At 44.7% G+C, this 24,125-nt stretch overlaps 1 protein-coding gene across 1 annotated transcript in view; it reads left to right on the forward strand.

Annotated features, from left to right (window-relative positions):
* The first annotated feature begins 4,165 nt into the window (after positions 1–4,165).
* LOC140370977 (isthmin-2-like) overlaps positions 4,166–24,125 on the forward strand; it is a 50,728-nt gene continuing 30,768 nt past the window's right edge. Inside the window, exon 1 of the mRNA XM_072458259.1 lies at positions 4,166–4,297. Coding sequence (XP_072314360.1) covers positions 4,166–4,297 — 132 coding nt within the window. The remainder of the gene's footprint in view (positions 4,298–24,125) is intronic.

Genomic DNA, 24,125 nt, shown 5'->3' on the forward strand with positions numbered 1-24,125 from the left:
TTTCTGTAAAAGCGCCGTGTCGTTCCCGCCCGCCGCTCGTTCCCGCGGAGCTCCAGCTCAGATTTTACAGTAGCATTTTCTCCATTTTGCGCATAATCTTTCTAGTCCCTCAACTCAAGAAGCACCTCATCCGTCTGCCAGTTTATCTCTGCCCTGACACGGGAATCCTCCGGGAGCAGTCGGAGCGGCCAGCTGCAGCTATCCGATGAAGTATTGAAGGTTTCGTGGGGATCGCTCAGAGCCTGGCACGACCTGAGCGTGTCTGAGCGGGCGGTGTCACTGGACGGGTCGTTTTAAGCCAAATGCAAGTCAGAACTACATGAGAACCACATTGTTGTCGTGTCCTTAAAGTGCATACGGCGGATTTTCTTGGACGATCGGGCTTGTGTTTTCGCGTTGCTTTTCATGCCTACACCAGGGGGCGCTGTGGCTGGACGCTGTGATCGAACGTAAAGCTAAATATCCTGTTTATCCTGGAGCTAATTGTTTTCCAATCACACAAAAGCATTCAAGTGAGGGTATATTTTTTATAGCTAATGAATAATTTTCCAATTTTTTTTTCTTTTTTTTAAATGTTTTTCTTATTTATTTGTTCTTTTTTTTTTAAATGATTTTTACTAACCTTTATTTAACCAGTTGAGAACCCGTTGGGATCGAGACCTCGTATTCAAAGGCAAATTAATGACGGCACACGAATCATACAAAACATTTACACAATTAAGACACATTTAAGAACAAATAAAAACAGTTTTCATTTAAAGGACACGTTTTATCGGATTCTCTTTCTTTATTATTGGAGTCTCAAATCAAATATCAGTAAAAATACAGACTTTTAGGGGATTTTCTGTTGTTGATCGTGAGTGAAAAGTGTGACACGCCCTAGTACTTCCTGTGGTTAATACTTATCATAGCTTTACACGAAGTCTCAGCGGCAGTTTGTTCCAAAATGTTGAAAATTGAACGTTTAAAATTACAAGATGCTCTTAAAATGAGCCCATCCTACGTCAGCAATCCACAGAATCCCATCCAAAATCCATGTCCATTCTTAACTCTTATTGTAGTCCAGGCCCTCTTTGATTTCTACCCTCTTGAAACTTATGCGACATTTTTGGGATATTTCGATTGTGCGAAATCGACTTTAACAAGCTTTCGATGTCTGTTACAACAGTGTTTCTGTCATTAGCTTAGTCAAAGTTTAGTTGATTCGTGTACGTTTGACTAATCCTGTTTTGTCCCGGAACTGCGGCTCGGGGGCTCAGAAAATTCCTGTCATCACCTACCCCCTATCCCCGCCCACATCCCATAGTTGTGATTGAAAAATGAAGACTGAGCGATACGTGTAGGTTCCAAAACGTGACTCAAAAAGGAAATGAATGACAACCTGCTGCTCGTTACGGTGAAATGTCCCTACGAAGAGGCGGGGCTTATCGCTACGAAGAGGCGGGGCCTATCGGTTCTGCCGTTTCGGACAGGAAGTCGATGGATGCGAACCGTTTTTTGCGCAACGTCACAGTTTACAATGAAAGAAAACGCGAAACGACCGTGTACTTTCAATACGAAGTACCTGAAAAAAAGCACGTGACCTTTGACCTCTGAGCGATGCGGCATGGTTTTGACAGGCAGGGCATCTGGCGTAGAACCTGCCAATCCGGCGGGCCGACCATGTGACAAAGGGAGCAGGCGACAACATCTTCTGGGGAGTAGAAAATAGACCCCCGAAGAACAGCGTGTTCAGAACTTCAGAGCGTGAGTAAGAAGAGAAGAAAGCTGTAAGCGAACATCCTGGGACTATAAACCCGCTCAATAAACTATTACAAAAATGCGCGCCCCCTTAAGGCTGTGCACGTGACAGACTTGAAAAATAGCCGTCAACTTTCCTCTTTCCGTCTTTTGACACTGGGCTGTTCTCTTCTATGTTCCTCGTGCCTTTTTTAAAATCAAATATATGCAAAATGACAAAGAAAGATACACAAGAGTAAAGGCGCAACTCGGGCGTCGTTTACAGCTAGAGACAAACAAACAGAAAGAGGTGTGTTGCTTGTTTTCTTTCTTTTTGGGCTGGAAACACCTTTAAACTGCAGCTGGACGTATGGGCCTGTCTCCATGTCTTCACGTAAGCAGGAGTTATCGTTATTTGCATTCTTGGAGGGAAAGAGAAGAAAGGACAGTTCTGTTCTGGTCTGAGATGTAAAACAATGCAGGTTTATGGCAAAGTGTGGAGCTGCTCGACTGTATTTCAAGTTGTGTTTATTTGTTTTTGTTAGAGATGCTTTTAGAGACTGTAAATATGATAAGATAACCTTTATTTGTCCCACAATGGGGAAATTCCACTGTTGCAACACAGATTAGGTACAGAAGTATAATAGTAAAGAGACAGATAACTCATAACTTTTTATCTGAACTCATTCAGATAAAAAAAACAACAACTCTGAGTATGACAGTATTGCACATGCACCTGGGTATGACAGTATTGCACATGAGTATGACAGTATTGCAAATGAGTATAAAATTATTGCACATGAGTATAACAGTATTGCACATGAGTATGACAGTATTGCAAATGAGAATAAAAGTATTGCACATGAGTATAACAGTATTGCACATGATTATGACAGTATTGCACGTGAGTAACAGTATTGCACATGAATATAACAGTATTGCACATGATTATGACAGTATTGCACATGAGTAACAGTATTGTACATGATTTTGACAGTATAGCACATGAGTATAATAGTATGAGTATAACAGTATTGCACATGAGTATAACAGTATTGCACATGAGTATAACAGTATTGCACATGATTATGACAGTATTGTACATGAGTATGACAGTATTGCACATGATTATGACAGTATTGCACATGAGTATGACAGTATTGCACATGAGTATGACAGTATTGCACATGCACCTGGGTATGACAGTATTGCACATGAGTATGACAGTATTGCACATGAGTATAAAAGTATTGCACATGAGTATAACAGTATTGCACATGATTATGACAGTATTGCACGTGAGTAACAGTATTGCACATGAATATAACAGTATTGCACATGATTATGACAGTATTGCACGTGAGTAACAGTATTGTACATGATTTTGACAGTATAGCACATGAGTATAACAGCATGCGTATAACAGTATTGCACATGAGTATAACAGTATTGCACATGAGTATAACAGTATTGCACATGGTTATGACAGTATTGTACATGAGTATGACAGTATTGCACATGATTATGACAGTATTGTACATGAGCGTGACAGTATTGCACATGATTATGACAGTATTGCACATGAGTATGACAGTATTGCACATGATTATGACAGTATTGCACATGAGTATGACAGTATTGCACATGATTATGACAGTATTGCACATGAGTATGACACTATTGCACATGATTATGACAGTATTGTACATGAGTATGACAGTATTGCACATGATTATGACAGTATTGCACATGAGTATAACAGTATTACACATGAGTATGACAGTATTGCACATGATCATGAAATCTGATTGACACATGTTCAGGGCTAACAGTGTTTGTTGTGTAAATACTTCGATTGTATTGTGCAAACTCGACTTTTCGGAGTTTTTATCCCTCTGTAAGTGTTAATTGTCCTCCTTTTTCGGTTCTTCTGTCCATTTACTAACATTCTAAACAGACCATAAGTATTATTTGCCTCCTGTACGTGCCCTCCCACCCTCCCTCCCACTGTTGCGTCACGCGCGTAAAACGGGGGGTCGCGTCGCTCCTCTCCAAAGTTCTACCGCGCTCTGGCTCGCGACCAGAAGACGCGCTGACCGGCCTGGACGTCACACACACACCGCCACATCCTCCCGGGAGCTGCGTGGCGTGTGTGCTTGCGTGCTCGCGTGCGTGTGCGCCCGGACGTCCCATCACGCAGCCTCCCGCGCGCGCAGCAGCAGCAGGACCACCACCACCGCACTGGATATTTGGAAACAAGCGCGCACGAGGGAGCGGACGCGTGCGTGTGCGTGTGGGGGGGGGACGGGGACGCGCGGACATGTGCCCCTCAGCTCGTTCCACGCCACTACGTCAGCGCGCAGACGCCTCGCGGCCGCTGTTGTTATGTGAGGAGACGCGCGCGCGGGTCTGAAGAGGGTCTTTATTGGCTCTGGTGCCGGAGAAGATGCTGCTGCTGCTGCGAGACGCGCCGCATCTTTGGCTGCTCTGCGTCGCCCTGGGCTCCGTCTGCGTCCACGGATTTCCCACCGACTCCCAGAGACTCTCCCCCGGGGACAGGAACGCGACCCGCGGCGAGGTAAAGACGGGGTTTTTGGGGGGATGTTTATTGTGCGGTTTGGACGCGCGCGTTTGTGCGTAAATGTCGTGCGTAAAGTGATGGAATTAGAAAAAACAAAAACAAAACTGTTGCAATAGATTACTGCATAAAAGAAGGAGATGTACACCCAGTATAGAGGTAAAGGCACGTACTTTTTGTGTTTTTGGTGCTTGTAATTGGATTTTGCGTCACGTTTTGCGCGTAAATGTCGTGTGTAAAGTGATGGAATTAGAAAAAAAACAACCCAAAACTATTGCAATAGATTACTGCATAACTGTGTTGAGAAAAGAAGGAGATGTACACCCAGCAGTTAGGTAAAGGCACGTACTTTGTGTATTTTTGGTGCTTGTAATTGGATTTGGCGTCACGTTTTGCGCGTAAATGTCGTGCGTAAAGTGATGGAATTAGAACAACAAGACAACAATGATTGGCCGACAATAGATTATTGCATAACTGTGTTGACAAAAGAAGGAGATGTACACCCAGCAGTGAGGTAAAGCACTTTTTGTGTTTTTGCTGCTTGTAATTGCATTTTTGGCGTTTCACGTTTTGCGCGTAAAGTTGACGCGTGAAGATCGCGTTCAGCCGCAAAACCGCTGAATTAAAGGCGATTTCAGATAAGCCCACGCGCCATTAGAAGAAGAGCAACTGTTAATAATTAAACCAGAGAAAATTACACTTTAGCCTCGCTGTGTCCGTGCAGGTGGTTAATGAACCGTGTGGAAACGACTCACGTTATTATTAGACTCGATTCTTTTCAAGTAAAGCAAGAACAAAGTACAGCCCACGCGATGTGAAATGTTATATTCATTGCAGTTAATTTACAGTAATTAATTGAATTTTAAGTGTTAGTCCTAGTTTGAGTGATTGCATCTGAGATTTTTGGTGCGTTGTCTTTTTAGCCATTTATTAAAACCACATGCCATGTTTTCCCTTTGCTTAGGTTGTAAGAGAAATTGCAAAAAAAGCTTGTTTCTTGTTTAATTTAACCGTTTTGTTTAGTCTTGTCGAGTCTGGTGGCTGTTTAAAAGGTTTCCGGACTATAACTCGCACCTTTTTTCATAGTTTTGCCCGGAGTGCGACTTATACTTATATTTATACTTATATACTTATACTCCAGTGCGACTTATATGTGATATTATTTGTTATTTTGACATTTACAACCGCATTTCATACTCCAGTGCGACTTATATATGTTCTTGTCTTCTCTGTTAAGCATTTTTTGGCTGGTGCCACTTATAGTCCAGAAAATACGGTAGTCTAAATTTGGCTGTGGTGATAGTTTTGCTTTCTTTTTTGGATCAGAAGTTTTGCTCAGGACACGCCAAAAGGTCAAATAATCCGTCATGTCCGAGTGTAAATCTGTCCACTGAAAATGGAAAGCGCATTAGTGTTCCCCGGCACGTTGTTCAAAAACCCAGGTATTAAACTATTCGATTTCTTTTTGCCCGTAGGCTTTATTAGACTTTAAAGGACAGTGTGAAATGGGGATGCGAGAGAGGGAAGGACACGCAGTAAACTGTCTGGAGTCGGGAGTTGAACTCACTTGTGCTGTGCCTTAACCGCTCGACCACCGGGCAGCACGTATCCAGACAGTTTCTATGCATTAAGCACATTTAAGTACATTGTATGACTCTCAGAGCAAGATTACACATGGAAGAACAATCAAATGTTCAAGTATTATAAGTTAGTGTTAGCATTAAAGTCTTAAAAAACATGCACTGGATCATTATCGTCAAGAAGAAAGGTCCAAGAAGTGATTATTAGACGTCTTTGTAAACTTGAGTTGACCGCAATGTCTCATAGTCAAACCTAAACTAGTCCTCTGTTACTTATCATGCATCGCAGGTGATTTAAAGTGTGTTTTATGGTCTTTGTTTTGGGAAAGTTGTCCTCTGCTTTTGATCCTTCCGAGCTTTAATTGGTAATTAACGTTCAGGGAAAGTGGGCGAGCACGTCTTCATCTGGGACTTATTTTTGTAATTTACTTATTGTCATTTGTTGAGCTTATCAAGGACATGTAGCTGAAGGACGAGCTAACTGTCCATGGTGGAAACTGGAGTATACTTGGGAGAATGCATCTGACACAGGGAGAATGCATCTGACACAGGGAGAATGCATCTGACACAGGGAGAATGCATCTGACACAGGGAGAATGCATCTGACACAGGGAGAATGCATCTGACACAGGGAGAATGCATCGGACACAGGGAGAATGCATCTGACACAGGGAGAATGCATCGGACACAGGGAGAACATGCAAAGTCGAAGCTTGTCACCCAATTGTCCTCCAAATGACCTTGACCCAATGTTTCTAATAATACAAATAGTGACTGTATTATGTAATGCTTGTGCTACATTTGACATAAACCATCATTTTTTGAGCGCTTAAATGCTTTCTGGTGGAGGGTCCGTCACCTGCTTGTCTCATTAAAGTGTTATTTCTTTACCTTGAATGTTCCACACTATGGTATTAACCTCGCTATCTCTCATTTATTCAGCTACAGGTGTTTTGAGGGACATACATTAAGCAAAATGGACAACTTCCTCACTTTTTAACATGTTATATCAAATCAAATCAAATCAAATCAATTTATTTTTGTAAGGCCCAAAATCACAACAACAGTTGCCTCTGAGGGCCACAGGGAGAAATGAATCAACAATGTCTGTGGTGGCGAGGGAGTCAGACAATGTCTGTGGTGGCGAGGGACGATGTCCCAGGGTCCTCTGTCCTTAGACTCTCCTTCTCGGCCAGGAAAAACTACAAAAAAACCTCTTTGGGAAAAAAGCGTAGAAACCTGGAGGAGTTCCAGTGAAGGAGAGATCCGACTCTCACAGACGGACACAAGGAGACTGGAGCTGGACCCACTCTTCAGGCAGATGAGGGACCGTCTGAGTCGAGCTGGACCCACTCCTCAGGCAGATGAGGGACCGACTGAGTCGAGCTGGATCCACTCCTCAGGCAGATGAGGGACCGACTGAGGCGAACTGGACCCACTCTTCAGGCAGAAGAGGGACCGTCTGAGTCGAGCTGGACCCACTCTTCAGGCAGAAGAGGGACCGACTGAGGCGAGCTGGACCCACTCTTCAGGCAGATGAGGGACCGACTGAGGCGAGCTGGACCCACTCTTCAAGCAGAAGAGGGACCGTCTGAGTCGAGCTGGACCCACTCTTCAGGCAGAAGAGGGACCGTCGGAGGCGAGCTGGACCCACTCTTCAGGCAGTAGAGGGACCGTCTGAGTCGAGCTGGACCCACTCTTCAGGCAGAAGAGGGACCGTCGGAGGCGAGCTGGACCCACTCTTCAGGCAGATGAGGGACCGTCGGAGGCGAGCTGGACCCACTCTTCAGGCAGATGAGGGACCGTCGGAGGCGAGCTGGACCCACTCTTCAGGCAGATGAGGGACCGTCTGAGTCGAGCTGGACCCACTCTTCAGGCAGATGAGGGACCGACTGAGGCGAACTGGACCCACTCTTCAGGCAGATGAGGGACCGTCGGAAGCGAGCTGGAGCCACTCTTCAGGCAGATGAGGGACCGTCCACACAGGGCAGGGACCACTTCACCAGGGGAGGGGCATCTGGGTCCACAGGTCCTCAGGAGTGAGAGAAAGAAAAGAAGGCGGTGAGCAGTTTGCAAGTGGAATCAAAAAATAAATATTGTTTGATAGCATAAGTAGTCAGAAGAAGAGGATAGTGCTCAAGCTGTCATACTTCCCCCAGCATAGTTACTCCTAGGGCAGCGTAGCTGAAGCTGTGGGTTTATGTTTCTGTTCCTAACTAGTCTGACCATAAGCGATTTCGAAGAGGAACGTTTTAAGCCTGGACTTAAATGAAGAGACTGTGTCAGCAGATTTAACATGGGTCGGGAGCTGATTCCATAACACAGGAGCTTGGTAGCTAAACGCTCTACCTCCTACAGTACTTTTAGAGACTCTTGGCACCACCAGAAGGCCAGCATTCTGAGAGCGAAGAGCTCTGTTTGGATGATATGGTTCTATAGCATCTTTGAGGTAGGATGGGGCCATGTCATTTATGGCTTTGTAGGTCAAGAGTAGAATTTTGAATTTGATTCTAAACTCGACGGGGAGCCAGTGAAGAGACTTCAGCACCGGCGTAATGTGCTCTCTTCTTTTTGTTCCTGTTAGTAATCTTGCTGCTGCATTTTGAACCAGTTGAAAGCTTTTTATGGAGCTTTTAGGACACGCTGCAAGCAGGAGTTACAGTAGTCTAATCTAGTCGTTACAAATGCATGGATAAGTTTTTCGGCATCACTTTTAGGCAGGATTCTTCTGATTTTGGCGATGTTGCGCAAATGGAAATAGGCTGTTTTACAAGCTTGATTTATATGAGCTTTAAATTAGAGCTCCTGGTCAAATAAGACTCCAAGGTTTCTTACAGTAGAACTGGAGGCTACACTGACATTGTCCAGTGTGACTATCTGCTCAGATAGAGCGTCTCGTAGATGCTTAGGGCCAAGCACAATGACCTCGGTTTTTTCAGGGTTAAGAAGCAGGTAGTTTAGTGTCATCCAGGTTTTTATCTCCTTCACACAAGCACTAAGTCTGTCTACTTGATCGCTCTGATCAGGTTTCATTGATAAATACAGCTGAGTGTCGTCTGCATAGCAGTGGAAGTTAATGTCATGCTTTCTGATAATGTTGCCTAATGGTAGAATATAAAGAGTAAACAGAATTGGACCGAGTACCGAACCCTGTGGCACACCGTAAATTACTTTAGAGCTTGGTGAGGAGCTCTGGTTTACATTAACAAATTGGAACCTATCAGATAGATAGGATTTAAACCAGCTGAGGGCTGTTCCTCCAACACCTACATCACATTCTAACCTCTGCAGTAGAATGTTGTGGTCAATGGTGTCAAACGCTGCGCTGAGGTCCAACAGAACCAGGATTGAGACCAGTCCATCGTCAGCGGCTAATAACAAATCATTTGTGACTTTAACTAGTGCAGTTTCAGTGCTGTGGTGGGCTCTGAACCCTGACTGGAAAACTTCAAATAAGTTATTGTCCTGCAGGTGGCGACAAAGCTGTTTTACTACAACTTTTTCAAGGATTTTAGAGACGAAGGGAAGATTTGAAATAGGTCTGTAGTTTACCAATAGGTCGGGATATAGATTAGGCTTTTTCAGAAGAGGTTTAATGACTGCATGTTTGAAGGACTGTGGAACATAGCCACTTTCGAGTGAAGTATTTCTTATATTAAGAATAGGGTCTATAATTAGGGGGAGAATGTCTTTGAGGAGTCTGCTTGGAATGGGGTCTAGGACACAAGTTGAGCTTTTAGAGGACATAATGGCTGAAGTTATCTCTGCTTGATCAACAGCTGTGAACCTTTCTAGGTTTACAGGTGGATTTATATGGGACGTTAGATTTACAGCTTGGGCTAGTTCAGGGCTAATAGCGGGGGTAATTTCATCTAATTTATCTCTGATTGTTTTTATTTTATTGTTAAAAAATAGGAGGAAATCATCAGAGCTGAGAGAAGCTGGGAGTGAGGGCTCTACTGCACTGTGACAGTTTGTTAGCCTAGCTACAGTGCTGAAAAGGAATTTAGTGTTACTTTTGTTGACTTCTATTAGATTTGAATAATATCTGGTTTGGGCCTTACGCAGAGCCTGCTTATAGGACAGCAGGCAACTTTTCCATGCTTTTAGGGATTCTTCGGTGTGAGAGCGACGAAATAATCCCTCTAACTTTCTAACTTTTTGTTTATGTGAACGCAGTTCTTGGTTGTACCATGGGGAGGCGCGCTTTGGCCTAATGACCTTCTGTTTTAACGGCGCGACAACGTCAAGAGCAGACTTCAGAGAATTCATGGTCAAGTCGACACATTGATCACTTAAACTGGGACTAAAGCTGTTCTCAGCAGGATCACATGACATGTCACTGAATATTGGCTCTATTATTTCTTTGAATTCTGAGATAGATTTTTCAGATATTGTCCTTTTCATTATAACTTTATTTTGTGGGACTGGATGATCTTTAAGAATAAACTGAAAGGTAATTAGGAAATGATCTGACAATATAGGGTTTTGAGGGAGGACACTGAGGTCACTAATCTCTGTTCCATACGTTAGGACAAGATCCAGAGTGTTCTTGTGAGTGTGAGTCGGTTTATTTACATTCTGAGTGAAACCAATGCTGTCTAACAAGGCGCTGAAGGCATTACTGAGAGCGTCATCACTCATGTTCACGTGGATATTAAAGTCTCCAACTATAACTATTTTATCCCAGGCTAACACTAAGTTTGATATAAAGTCAGAAAACTCTGTTAAAAACTCTGAGAAGGGACCAGGAGGTCGGTAGATAACTATGAACAAAACTCCTTTTTGGTTTTTCATATTTGGACATGTGATTGACAGCATAAGGCTTTCAAATGAGTGAAATGCATTGTTAGTTTTAGGGCTCATGAGTAGGCTTGAGTGGGAGATCACTGCCACACCACCACCTCGGCCTGTGCTCCTGGAGGTCTGAAAGTTAACATGGGTGGGTGGGGTGGACTCATTTAGTCTGACGTAGTCGTCTTGTTGAAGCCACGTTTCAGTTAGAGCTAGAAGATCTATGTTATAGTCACTAAGTAATTCATTAACTAAGAGCGATTTGGAGGAAATTGCTCTAATGTTTAGCAGTCCACATTTTACGTGTTTATTCATTTGTGTATTTGTGTCATTTGTGATTGTTATTTTCCTTAAGTTATTTGGTCTGACGCCTGAAATATTTTTTCTGAGATGTGACTTTTTGGCATTATTTGTACGAGGGACACGAGGGACACGAGGGACACACACAGTCTCTATCTGTCTTGAATCTGAACACTTCACATGTAACAGAACGGGCGAGAGTTCAGCGACAGAGGAGCGTCTTGAACTGCTGCTCTGCACCTGGGGCTCATCCCTAGATGGTCACTTAACACGACTAAGACTATCGGTCAAATTCCGAACTAATAGGGATGTACCCTCCGAAGTCGGATGGATGCCATCCCTGCGTATGAGCCCGGGCTTTCCCCAAAACGCACTCCAGTTATCAATAAAGACAACGTTGTTTTGAGGGCACCATCTGGATAACCAGTTGTTGAATGCTGAGAGACGGCTGTACAATTCAGCATTGATCCGATTGGGCAGGGGACCAGAAAATATTACAGTGTCTGACATCGACTTCGCTAGGTCACACACCGCGGCTACTTGAACTTTGAGCACCTCTGATTGTCTCCGACAGGCGTCGTTACCGCCTGCGTGAATCACGACTCGCCGGAAACGGGTCCTACTCTGCTTTAAGATCCTAAGGTTTCCTTCGATGTCACCCATTCTGGCCCCCGGGTAACACCTAACGCTAGCAGCTGGCAGCTTCACGTCTCTGACAATAGAACTCCCGATTACAAGAGTTTCTCTCGTGTGTTCAGCGGGCGTGTGATCGCTGAGGGGAGAAAACCTATTATAGACGTGAAGCTCACGGCGCTCTGAGGTTCGGCGTTTAGCGCCTTGTCCCCTCCGAACTGTCACAAAATGGTCCCTATTCTGTTCCTGGTCTAGTCCCGGCTGCACGGGAGACGCTGAGGGGCTGAGCTCGGCCTTACTGCTACTGCTAATGCTACGCCCTGCAGCGCGGTCCGGTAGCCCTCGCGCTAAAACCGAACTATAACTGGACTTAAGCTCCTCTAAACAGCGGATCCGCGCTTCTAACTCCGTAACCCTGGCCTCCAAAACTACCACTACACTGCACTTCACGCACCTATCATCAGAGAAGGAGCCAGGGTTCTGACTCGACATATGACAGCTCAAACAGGTAAAGGTAGATCCAGCCATGACGCTAGCGGCTAGGCTACGCTAGGCTAGTTCAGGCTGGAGCTAGAAAGTGAGGAGGGCTTTTTAATCCACGAAATACTGAAAAGCGAGCGGCTTGAGGCTCCGGATTGTTTGCGGAGAAATCAAACATTCACTTTCGTGTACATGATGCGTAAATAGTGTGTATAATTCGTGGATTAATCGGTAAAAGGCTCTAAGAACGAACAGCTCTGAAAACGCGACACACTCACCGGAAATGACGTCACCCTTTTGATATGGTGCCATTGTTATAAGTCCTTAAATCATCACCATATTTGTTTTGATGTCAAATTGCCTTCGTTATAACTCTGTGCTCATATTTGCATCTTGTGGGTTTGTTTGTCGCGTGTGTAATGCCCTCCGCCGCCAGTAGATGGAGCTCTGACACAATTCCTGTCGACGGAACGCCTCACGGATACGAAACTTTTGTAGACCACTTTGTTTACGTTCTAAAACACATGGCATGGCAAATAAAGCGACTCAAGAGCGCGTTTAAACGTCAATAACAACACAAATAATGCGGAATATGTGTCCTTTAACGCCAGCAAAACGCCGCCATATGTTAGTCTCCATGGAGATTGAGATGTTTAATGACATTTTGTGGAACAATCCCGGCAAAACAACATATAGTCTATGGAGAAAAACCTAAAACTTACTTTGTGTTGTTTTAAACTCATCAATAACAATCGTTTAAATGCATTTAAAGAGAAAGTTATAAATCACAGCGACGTTTAAAGTGCCCATGACAGGTTTTTACGATTTTCTAATTTTGACTTTATTTAGTGTATTTATACCTGTTGTACATGTAAATTATAGTTTTACACCAATCGAGCAGGTATTTGTGGAGAAAATGTTGATGAATCTGTAGAAAATGACAGGAAGTGACATCACACTAGGAACACTCATTCCAGTCACAGTTTAGGCACAATTTACTCAAAGAAACAACTTTTTTGACATTAATTCAACAAAATAAAGTCACTCTCATATATTTGTATTTGTCAAATTAAAAAAACAATGACATTAGATGAGTTTTGTCCATTGTTTGTTGGGTATTTTCCTGTGTGATGTCATCAATTACAAACAGGAAGTGGAATTATAAACCTAAAAAAAAATATTTTCTGTGATAAAATTGTTACATTTTTAAGCAAAATTCAAAATATATTCATCTAAACTGCATTTGAGTTCAGTGCGTCGTTCGACCTGTAGGGGGCACTTTAAACCTCCTCGGTCGGTTTGTGAGTTCACTCTTACGTCCCAAACAGCTGAAAAACCATATGTTTCCTTTTCCAATTAAGTGGCACTCGTGAAGGCTCCGTACGCCCGGGCGTCCACAGCTGCTCTTTGTTCTGGAGAAAGGGTCAAACGCCTCATTAGTTCGCATCCAGTTAATAACGACGCCGCATTCTCGGTCCGTCAGGCCACGGCGGGCGGGGCTCGCAGGTGCTCGTCGTGTTGTGGAAAAATGGCACGTTTAACGGAGAAACGTGACACCGTAAAGGACTTGGAGGCGTAATTACAACATGCCAAAGCGTATTATCCGTTTATTTCATTTGAGGTGGGCCGGATGTAGAGTTATTGTACATATTGCTTTGGTTATGTGCAGTATTTATGATTAAAAATGATCTGAAGTTGCTGTAAAAAGAGCTGATTCAAAGTAAAACTGGAACAGACGTGTGCTGTAATAACTCTGCACTTTTGTGAAACATTTTACATTTGTCTGACCTCAGCAAACACATTTAAAGACACATTTTAGCTGTTTACTTGCACAAAAATTACAGATTTTATTGTTATTGAGGCATTGCCAACCCCGGATTTCATCTATATTTTATCACTATTTTCTTGTTTTTTATTGTAGATTCGAGGCGTACAATATGCAATCATTTTATTTGAGTTATGGATGTTTTTGTCTCTGTTTTTGCTGTTTTTCTGCCTCTACACATGCAGAGGTTTGTATATTTAGTTTGGCAAAAGACGTTTCCAACAACAGCAATTTCTTCAAACAACATCGCAGTGAATGAATGTTACAGTCATTTTAGATTTGATCACGTTTGTTTTTAATCCAACTTTTTTTTTTTTTTTAAGAGGGGCGCCATGTCACGTTTTTAGCAGTTTTTTCCTCCCAATTGAGATGTTCTTGCTTTTTCTGGAATGTTCCACACTCTGGCATCAAACTTGTCGTGTTTTATTGGTCAAAAATACACAGAAAAAGCTGTTATTCTTGTTGTAAATGTGATCGCCCCTCCACAGATGTGACCTATAACTTGCTATAACTGCCACCCGCTTGTTTCTATGGAGATATCGACACGTTTAATACGTTAAACTGTGGAACATTTCAGTCAGTAACGTGTATTAACGTAAATAAAGTTACGCAGTGCCCCTTTAACCGCAGGAAAGTTACGCAGTGTCTCTTTAACAGCAAGAAAGTTACGCAGTGCCCCTTTAACCGCAGGAAAGTTACGCAGTGTCTCTTTAACCGGGGGAAAGTTACGCAGTGCCCCTTTAACTGTGGGAAAGTTACGCAGTGCCCCTTTAACTGTGGGAAAGTTACGCAGTGACCCTTTAACCGCGGGAAAGTTACGCAGTGCCCCTTTAACAGCAAGAAAGTTACGCAGTGCCCCTTTAACAGCGGTAAAGTTACGCAGTGCCCCTTTAACCGCGGTAAAGTTACGCAGTGCCCCTTTAACCGCGGTAAAGTTACGCAGTGCCCCTTTAACCGCAGGAAAGTTACGCAGTGCCCCTTTAACAGCGGGAAAGTTACGCAGTGCCCCTTTAACCGCAGGAAAGTTACGCAGTGACCCTTTAACCGCGGGAAAGTTACGCAGTGCCCCTTTAACCGCAGGAAAGTTACGCAGTGCCCCTTTAACCGCAGGAAAGTTACGCAGTGACCCTTTAACCGCAGGAAAGTTACGCAGTGCCCCTTTAACAGCAGGAAAGTTACGCAGTGTCCCTTTAACCGCGGGAAAGTTACGCAGTGCCCCTTTAACTGAGGGAAATTTACGCAGTGCCCCTTTAACCGTGGGAAAGTTACGCAGTGCCCCTTTAACTGAGGGAAATTTACGCAGTGCCCCTTTAACAGCAGGAAAGTTACGCAGTGCCCCTTTAACAGCAGGAAAGTTACGCAGTGTCCCTTTAACCGCGGGAAAGTTACGCAGTGCCCCTTTAACTGAGGGAAAGTTACGCAGTGCCCCTTTAACTGTGGGAAAGTTACGCAGTGTCCCTTTAACCGCGGGAAAGTTACGCAGTGTCCCTTTAACCGCGGGAAAGTTACGCATTGACCCTTTAACCGCGGGAAAGTTACGCAGTGACCCTTTAACCGTGGGAAAGTTACGCAGTGACCCTTTAACCGTGGGAAAGTTACGCAGTGCCCCTTTAACCATGGGAAAGTTACACAGTGCCCCTTTAACCGCGGGAAAGTTACACAGTGCCCCTTTAACCGCGGGAAAGTTACGCAGTGCCCCTTTAGCCGTGGGAAAGTTACGCAGTGCCCCTTTAACCGCGGGAAAGTTACACAGTGCCCCTTTAACCGTGGGAAAGTTACCTAGTGACCCTTTAGCCGTGGGAAAGTTACACAGTGTCCCTTTAACCGCAGGAAAGCTACACAGTGCCCCTTTAACCGCAGGAAAGCTACACAGTGCCCCTTTAACCGCAGGAAAGTTACGCAGTGCCCCTTTAACCGCGGGAAAGTTACGCAGTGCCCCTTTAACCGTGGGAAAGTTACGTAGTGCCCCTTTAACCGCGGGAAAGTTACGCAGTGCCCCTTTAACCGCAGGAAAGTTACGCAGTGCTCCTTTAACCACGGAAGACGGACTCTCGCGTGGCGAAAAAGGCGACGCCCAATCGACGACAAACACGTCAAATCCGTCCAACGCAAACGACATATTTTGACGCGATAAAATACTTCTTAAAGATAATATTAACTTAACTAAAGCGTTCTACGGCGTCTTTCTGCAGCTCCACTCGCCAGAGATGCTGCAGATAAAAGCTTTCCAAAGTCAACACGAGCGACGAATACGACCGCGTACGTAGTTCATGGCGCGATTACGTCCGGCGTGATGAAAAGAAAACAGAGGAATATCTCGGCGTCGGATGAAATGACGTAGATGAAGATGGAGCGGTTTTACGTCTGCAATTTGACACGGACGATTTGACTTGATGTTTCTGGACAGGGCGGGATCATTTAAGATGTTGCGTTACATTTATCCAAACGTACCTCTTAAGTTTATTATAAGTGCAATCTTCTTCTTCCACAACGTTTGGCTTGGAAAAGAAAGAAGCGCTGTTTTTTGGGGTCTCAACGTAAACTAATCTCAAAGTGTCCCATCTTCAAGAACAAACGGACAAATATACGTTTAACTCAACTCAAAAATGTAAAAAAATGCTAAAAATGTGATCCCAGAATAGCACATTTTTTAGGTGTGGAATTGCTCTTCCTGTTTGTTATTGATGACATCACACTAGGAAATTACCCAGCAAACACTGGGCAAACACATATCTCTTGTCACAATCTTTTTAATTTGACAAATAAAAATATATCAGGGTGACATTATTTTGTTAAATCATTGTTAAAAAGTCAAAAAAGTGGTTTCTTTGCGTAAATTATGCATAAACTTTGGATGGAATGTCTCATGTGATGTCACTTCCTGTCATTTTCTACAGATTTTTCAACGTTTTCTCCACAAATACCTATTCGATTGTGGTAAAACTATAATTTATATGTACAACAGGTATAAATACACCAAATAAAGTCAAAATTAGAACATCGCAAAAACCTGTCACGGGCCCTTTAACATCGTAAGTGGCGACAATGACGACAACCTTGACATCTTGTACTCAAATAATCATAATTAATTCATTTTGTCTATATTTTCATCCTGATTGGTTGGTTTTAATCTATAATACCCTCTTTATGCAGTCCCCATATAAACTAATCTCAAAGTGTCCCATCTTCAAGAACAAACGGACAAATATACGTTTAACCCGACTCATTTGAACCCTTTTAGATTGACGGGTGTTGTCCTTAAAGTCGCCGAAGAGGACAAAGGGTTCGGTTGTGTCTTCTCTTATCTAAAGTCACATTCTCACTTCACCGCTTCAGTTCACAGATAACAGCTTTTGGGCTAAACGAGCCGGAGTTTGTCCCGTTTATGGAGCTCTGGGTCTGAACGGTGAAGAGGAAATGAGGCAAGTGATAAGAGCAGTTCAATCTGTGATGTAGTTACTTCTAGTTACTCTGCGCTGTCGCTTTTGGGTGGCTTTTTGACCTGATTTATCTGGGCGTCTGTGAACCGAGGCCGTAAGCGTTTAGTCGCTTCGTCGATGAATCGGTCTCTTTTAGTCAACGGATCGACAGCTTGACCAAGATCGTCCGGACTTAAACCAGGTCCGAACCACGACTCAAATAAATCTTGTCTATACTGTAAATCAGATCCAAAAAACAAACAAAACAGGTCAGAATCTAGACCAAACCATTAATACATCAGGGTTTAGTCTTGAATTAAACCAGGTCTAGATCAGGACAAAACTAGGACTGAAGTAGAAAAACGACATGTATCTTCAGTGAGAAACATAAATTCAATTAATGAGATCAATTCCAGGACAAAATCAGGACTAAGCGAGTTCTGAACTATTACATAATCAGGATTAAACCAGGACTGTACCGGGATTGTACCGGGACTGTACCGGGACTGTACCGGGACTGCACCGGGACTGTACCGGGACTGTACCGGGACTGCACCGGGACTGCACCGGGACTGTACCGGGACTGCACCGGGACTGCACCGGGACTGCACCGGGACTGTACCGGGACTGCACCGGGACTGTACCGGGACTGTACCGGGACTGTACCGGGACTGTACCGGGACTGTACCGGGACTGCACCGGGACTGTACCGGGACTGCACCGGGACTGTACCGGGACTGCACCGGGACTGCACCGGGACTGCACCGGGACTGTACCGGGACTGTACCGGGACTGTACCGGGACTGTACCGGGACTGTCAAAATAGGGCTACGGGACCAAACCCAGGGCTAAATCTGCTTTAACTAGACCAAAGCAGGACTAAACTGGGCTTAAACCAGGACCAAACCGGGCAAGTGTAAACTCACCCATAGACTGGCCCTATAAACAACCTAAATCCAACTAAATAAAATAAATAAATAAAATAAATAAATAAAATAAATAAATTAAATAAAATAAATAAAATAAATAAAATAAATAAAATAAATAAAATAAATAAAATAAATAAAATAAATAAAATAAATAAAATAAATAAAATAAATAAAATAAAATAATCTTGAAATATGCCAAGTAATCCATTCATTCAAACACTTTGGTAGTGATGGTTTTCTGTAGCCGCAGCTGCCCTCGACTGGCTGCCAATCTGCGCCATCAGCTCCTCTTTGACCATCGTCAATCACTGACTCACTGACGCTCCTCATTCACACATAAACGAGGAAGCTGGGGGAGGTGCAGGTTCAGGAACAGCTTCAGTTTGAAATGAGGCTCTTTTTATTCAAGAGTTTGAGTAAAAATAGTCCCCAAAGCAAGCGGGTAATGAACTACCGTATTTTCCGGACTATAAGTCGCACCTTTTTTCATAGTTTTGGCCGGGGTGCGACTCATACCTATACTTATACTCTGGAGCGACTTATATGTGATATTATGTGTTATTTTCACACGCATTTCATTCTCCAGTTCAACTTATATATGTTTTTTTCTTCTCTGTCATGCATTTTTTGGCTGGTGCGACTAATACTCCGGAGCGACTTATAGTCCGGAAAATACGGAAAATACGGTAAATCCGCCATGTTTGATGCAAGCGCTCAAAACGTCCAGCGGCAGTAGCCATAGCGACATTAAAAAAGTAAACACAAAACCCATACGCTGCAAGATACAGGTTAAAACATCTATCACATCGTAATGTTGGAGTGCTTTTGATTGACCACAAAGTTGAGTATTTATTTAAAGTGCCCATGACAGGTCGGACGGCTCATTGAACTAAAATGCAGTTAGGATAAATATATTTTGAATTTTGCTAAAACTTGTAAAAATGTGATCCCAGAATAGCACATGTTTTAGGTTTATAATTGCACTTCCTGTTTACCCAGCAAACACTGGGCTAAAACATATCTCTTGTCACTCATTTTTTAAATTTGACAAATAAAAATGTATGAGAGCGACTTTATTTTGTTGAATTCATGTCTAGAGAGTCAAAAAAGTAGTTTCTATGTAAATTATGCATAAACTTTGACGTCCCTGGTGTGATTCCTGTCATTTTCTACAGATTTTTTGACTTTTCTCCACAAATACCTGCTCGATTGGTGTAAAACTATAATTTATATGTAAAACAGGTATAAATACACCAAATAAAGTCAAAATTAGAAAATTGCAAACATCTGTCATGGGCATTTTAACATCGTAAATGGCGACAACCTTGACATCTTGTACTCAAATAATCCTTATTAATTTGGGTCTATATTTTCGCCCTGATTGCGTTGGTTTTGATCTATAAGACCCTCTTTATGCAGACCCCATATAAAGACCCCATATGCAGACCCCATATAAAGGCGCGGGTCTTTGCCTCGCCGTGTTTTATTAAGCCAAGTGCAGGGGTCCAGTTTCTCAACACGAACACGTCTTTTTACACACAAACAGACACTTTACTTATCCAAACTGCGGCGCGCGATGGCGGACACAGACGCACACATGTGGCAGAGGGCGGGGCAGGCGGGGGCAGGCGGGAGCAGGCGGGGGCTTCGTGTTTGGCCTCGTTCCGTGGGGCCGAGTCGCCAGGGGCCGACAGGAGGAGGGACAGCGCGCGCTAACCAAATAATCCGGATGGACAGTCCTCCCTTTCACGGCGTCCCGGGAGAGCCGAGCCGAGGGGCCGATGCCATATTTTGCGGAGGGCGTCACATTCTTCAGCCAGTTTGGGTTTAAGTTCCCACCGCACTGCAAAAAAAAAGTGCGTCGTTGCCAGTTGAAATGGCTTTATTTTTTGGGGGGGGTGAATATTTATCATGTTTTGTGTTTTTTTTAAGATATCTAATGTGTTTTTACTACAATTCGGCCTTTTGGTCTTATTTCAAGCTAAATAATCGATCATAGAACTCTTCCGTTGACTTATTTATTTACTTTAAACTAACTTAAGGTGTAAAACATAAGATAAGATATTCCTTTATTGTCCCACATGGGGAAATTTCATTGGTGCAACGCAGGTAGATACAGAGGTAGATACAGAAGAACAGATCACTTATAGGAAGTCTGAAAAACACTTTCAGTAGAAGATCTCCTATAAATAAACAAAAACTCCCATAGACAAATAAATAAATACCATGTCATGTGATCCCGACAGTAATTGCACATGAATATGTGTCACGACAGCACATAGATTGCAAATGAATTTCACAGTAATTGCACATGAATTGCACATGAATTCCAACAGTAATTGCACATATGACAGAATTGCACATCAGTATTAGGTTAGGTCAGTATTGCGACGGGATAACGTGACGATCTCCGGGTAAGACGACTGTTCTCCGCAGTTTCATGAGTTCCTCCTTTGTGGAAACGCGGTTCCCCGCCCCCCGCCCCCCGCCCCCCGGCCGGCGCCGGAGCCGGGGGGCGGGGCCGGAGCCAAGACACATCGCAACGACACGACGAAAACACTCAATCCAGCCGAATAAAGTCAAAACAAGTTAATTTAAAGCGATTCCAGTGCGTAAACATAACACATTTACTCCATTGCAGAAAATTAAACAAATACATTTTATATATATTACATTTTATGAGATAGTTATATATAAAACGTTTATTTGAAGTACACATTTAAAGGTGCAGTGTGTAACCATGCATTCTTACTTTGAGCGGACTCGCCTTTCCACAGATCTGTCCTGTAACTTGACCTGGTGGTGTCACAGGCTTGTTTCCATGGATACCGACCAGTTTAATGCCACACTGCGGAACAATCCCACTGATAACATCCCCATAAAGACAAGTAGAATTGTTCCATATTAAGTTAAGCTGAACATTAAAGTACTATTTATAAAAGTATGACATAATGAGTTTATTTAAGGTCAACACAATTACATTTATTTATTTTCTGGACTCACAACAATCACTGTGTGTTCGAAAAAATGTTTAAAACACAACTTTAAACTGAATTCAAGTCGTTTTAACCTGGATTGAGTTTTGTGTGTTTTGCTTTTACAGTACACGTAGTAGTAGTAGTAGTAAAATAGACGAGACAGCTCTCAAATATCCTGTTCCAGACGAAACCCAATCCAATTATCCGTCTTTCAGAATCTATTTTATTTGGGTCGAGCGTGTGCGAGTTCCAGATTCCTTTTCCCTCTGCGGGTTTTTAATGAAGAAACGTGATCTGGTAACATTTCGTCCCGTGCTAAGTGTCCTTCTCACGCCTCATTCGTCCCGTGCTAAGTGTCCTTCTCACGCCTCATTCGTCCCGTGCTAAGTGTCCTTCTCACGCCACATTCGTCCCGTGCTAAGTGTCCTTCTCACGCCACATTCGTCCCGTGCTAAGTGTCCCTCTCACGCCTCATTCGTCCCGTGCTAAGTGTCCCTCTCACGCCACATTCGTCCCGTGCTAAGTGTCCTTCTCACGCCTCATTCGTCCCATGCTAAGTGTCCTTCTCACGCCTTATTCGTCCCGTGCTAAGTGTCCCTCTCACGCCACATTCGTCCCGTGCTAAGTGTCCTTCTCACGCCTCATTCGTCCCGTGCTAAGTGTCCCTCTCACGCCACATTTCGTCCCGTGCTAAGTGTCCCTCTCACGCCACATTCGTCCCGTGCTAAGTGTCCCTCTCACGCCACATTTTGTCCCGTGCTAAGTGTCCTTCTCACGCCTCATTCGTCCCGTGCTAAGTGTCCTTCTCATGCCTCATTTGTCCCGTGCTAAGTGTCCCTCTCACGCCACATTCGTCCCGTGCTAAGTGTCCTTCTCACGCCTCATTCGTCCCGTCCTAAGTGTCCCTCTCACGCCACATTCGTCCCGTGCTAAGTGTCCCTCTCACGCCACATTTCGTCCCATGCTAAGTGTCCTTCTCACGCCTTATTCGTCCCGTGCTAAGTGTCCCTCTCACGCCACATTCGTCCCGTGCTAAGTGTCCTTCTCACGCCTCATTCGTCCCGTGCTAAGTGTCCCTCTCACGCCACATTTCGTCCCGTAATAAGTGTCCTTCTCACGCCTCATTCGTCCCGTGCTAAGTGTCCCTCTCACACCACATTTCGTCCCGTGCTAAGTGTCCCTCTCACGCCACATTCGTCCCGTGCTAAGTGTCCCTCTCACGCCACATTTCGTCCCGTGCTAAGTGTCCTTCTCACGCCTCATTCGTCCCGTGCTAAGTGTCCTTCTCACGCCTCATTCGTCCCGTGCTAAGTGTCCTTCTCACGCCTCATTCGTCCCGTGCTAAGTGTCCCTCTCACGCCACATTCGTCCCGTGCTAAGTGTCCTTCTCACGCCTCATTCGCCCCGTGCTAAGTGTCCCTCTCACGCCACATTCGTCCCGTGCTAAGTGTCCTTCTCACGCCACATTTGTCCCGTGCTAAGTGTCCTTCTCACGCCTCATTCGTCCCGTGCTAAGTGTCCTTCTCATGCCTCATTCGTCCCGTGCTAAGTGTCCCTCTCACGCCTCATTCGTCCCGTGCTAAGTGTCCCTCTCACGCCACATTCGTCCCGTGCTAAGTGTCCCTCTCACGCCTCATTCGTCCCGTGCTAAGTGTCCCTCTCACGCCACATTTCGTCCCGTGCTAAGTGTCCCTCTCACGCCACATTCGTCCCGTGCTCAGTGTCCTTCTCACGCCTCATTCGTCCCGTGCTAAGTGTCCCTCTCACGCCACATTCGTCCCGTGCTAAGTGTCCTTCTCACGCCTCATTCGTTCCGTGCTAAGCGTCCCTCTCACGCCACATTCGTCCCGTGCTAAGTGTCCCTCTCACGCCGCATTTCGTCCCAAGCTAAGTGTCCTTCTCACGCCTTATTCGTCCCGTGCTAAGTGTCCCTCTCACGCCACATTCGTCCCGTGCTAAGTGTCCCTCTCACGCCACATTTTGTCCCGTGCTAAGTGTCCTTCTCACGCCTCATTCGTCCCGTGCTAAGTGTCCTTCTCACGCCTCATTCGTCCCGTGCTAAGTGTCCCTCTCACGCCACATTCGTCCCGTGCTAAGTGTCCTTCTCACGCCTCATTCGTCCCGTGCTAAGTGTCCCTCTCACGCCACATTCGTCCTGTGCTAAGTGTCCCTCTCACGCCACATTTCGTCCCGTGCTAAGTGTCCTTCTCACGCCTTATTCGTCCCGTGCTAAGTGTCCCTCTCACGCCACATTCGTCCCGTGCTAAGTGTCCTTCTCACGCCTCATTCGTCCCGTGCTAAGTGTCCCTCTCACGCCACATTTCGTCCCGTGCTAAGTGTCCCTCTCACGCCACATTCGTCCCGTGCTAAGTGTCCTTCTCACGCCTCATTCGTCCCGTGCTAAGTGTCCCTCTCACGCCACATTCGTCCCGTGCTAAGTGTCCTTCTCACTCCTCATTCGTCCCGTGCTAAGTGTCCCTCTCACGCCACATTCGTCCCGTGCTAAGTGTCCTTCAAACGCCACATTCGTCCCGTGCTTAGTGTCCTTCTCACGCCTCATTCGTCCCGTGCTAAGTGTCCTTCTCACGCCTCATTCGTCCCGTGCTAAGTGTCCCTCTCACGCCACATTCGTCCCGTGCTAAGTGTCCTTCTCACGCCTCATTCGTCCCGTGCTAAGTGTCCCTCTCACGCCACATTCGTCCCGTGCTAAGTGTCCTTCTCACGCCACATTCGTCCCGTGCTAAGTGTCCTTCTCACGCCTCATTCGTCCCGTGCTAAGTGTCCCTCTCACGCCACATTCGTCCCGTGCTAAGTGTCCTTCTCACGCCTCATTCGTCCCGTGCTAAGTGTCCCTCTCACGCCACATTTCGTCCCGTGCTAAGTGTCCTTC

The sequence above is a fragment of the Eucyclogobius newberryi genome, unplaced genomic scaffold (genome assembly GCF_026437365.1).
Source record: "Eucyclogobius newberryi isolate DKJ021-1_F unplaced genomic scaffold, fEucNew1.0.hap1 SCAF_21, whole genome shotgun sequence".
Taxonomy (NCBI): domain Eukaryota; kingdom Metazoa; phylum Chordata; class Actinopteri; order Gobiiformes; family Gobiidae; genus Eucyclogobius; species Eucyclogobius newberryi.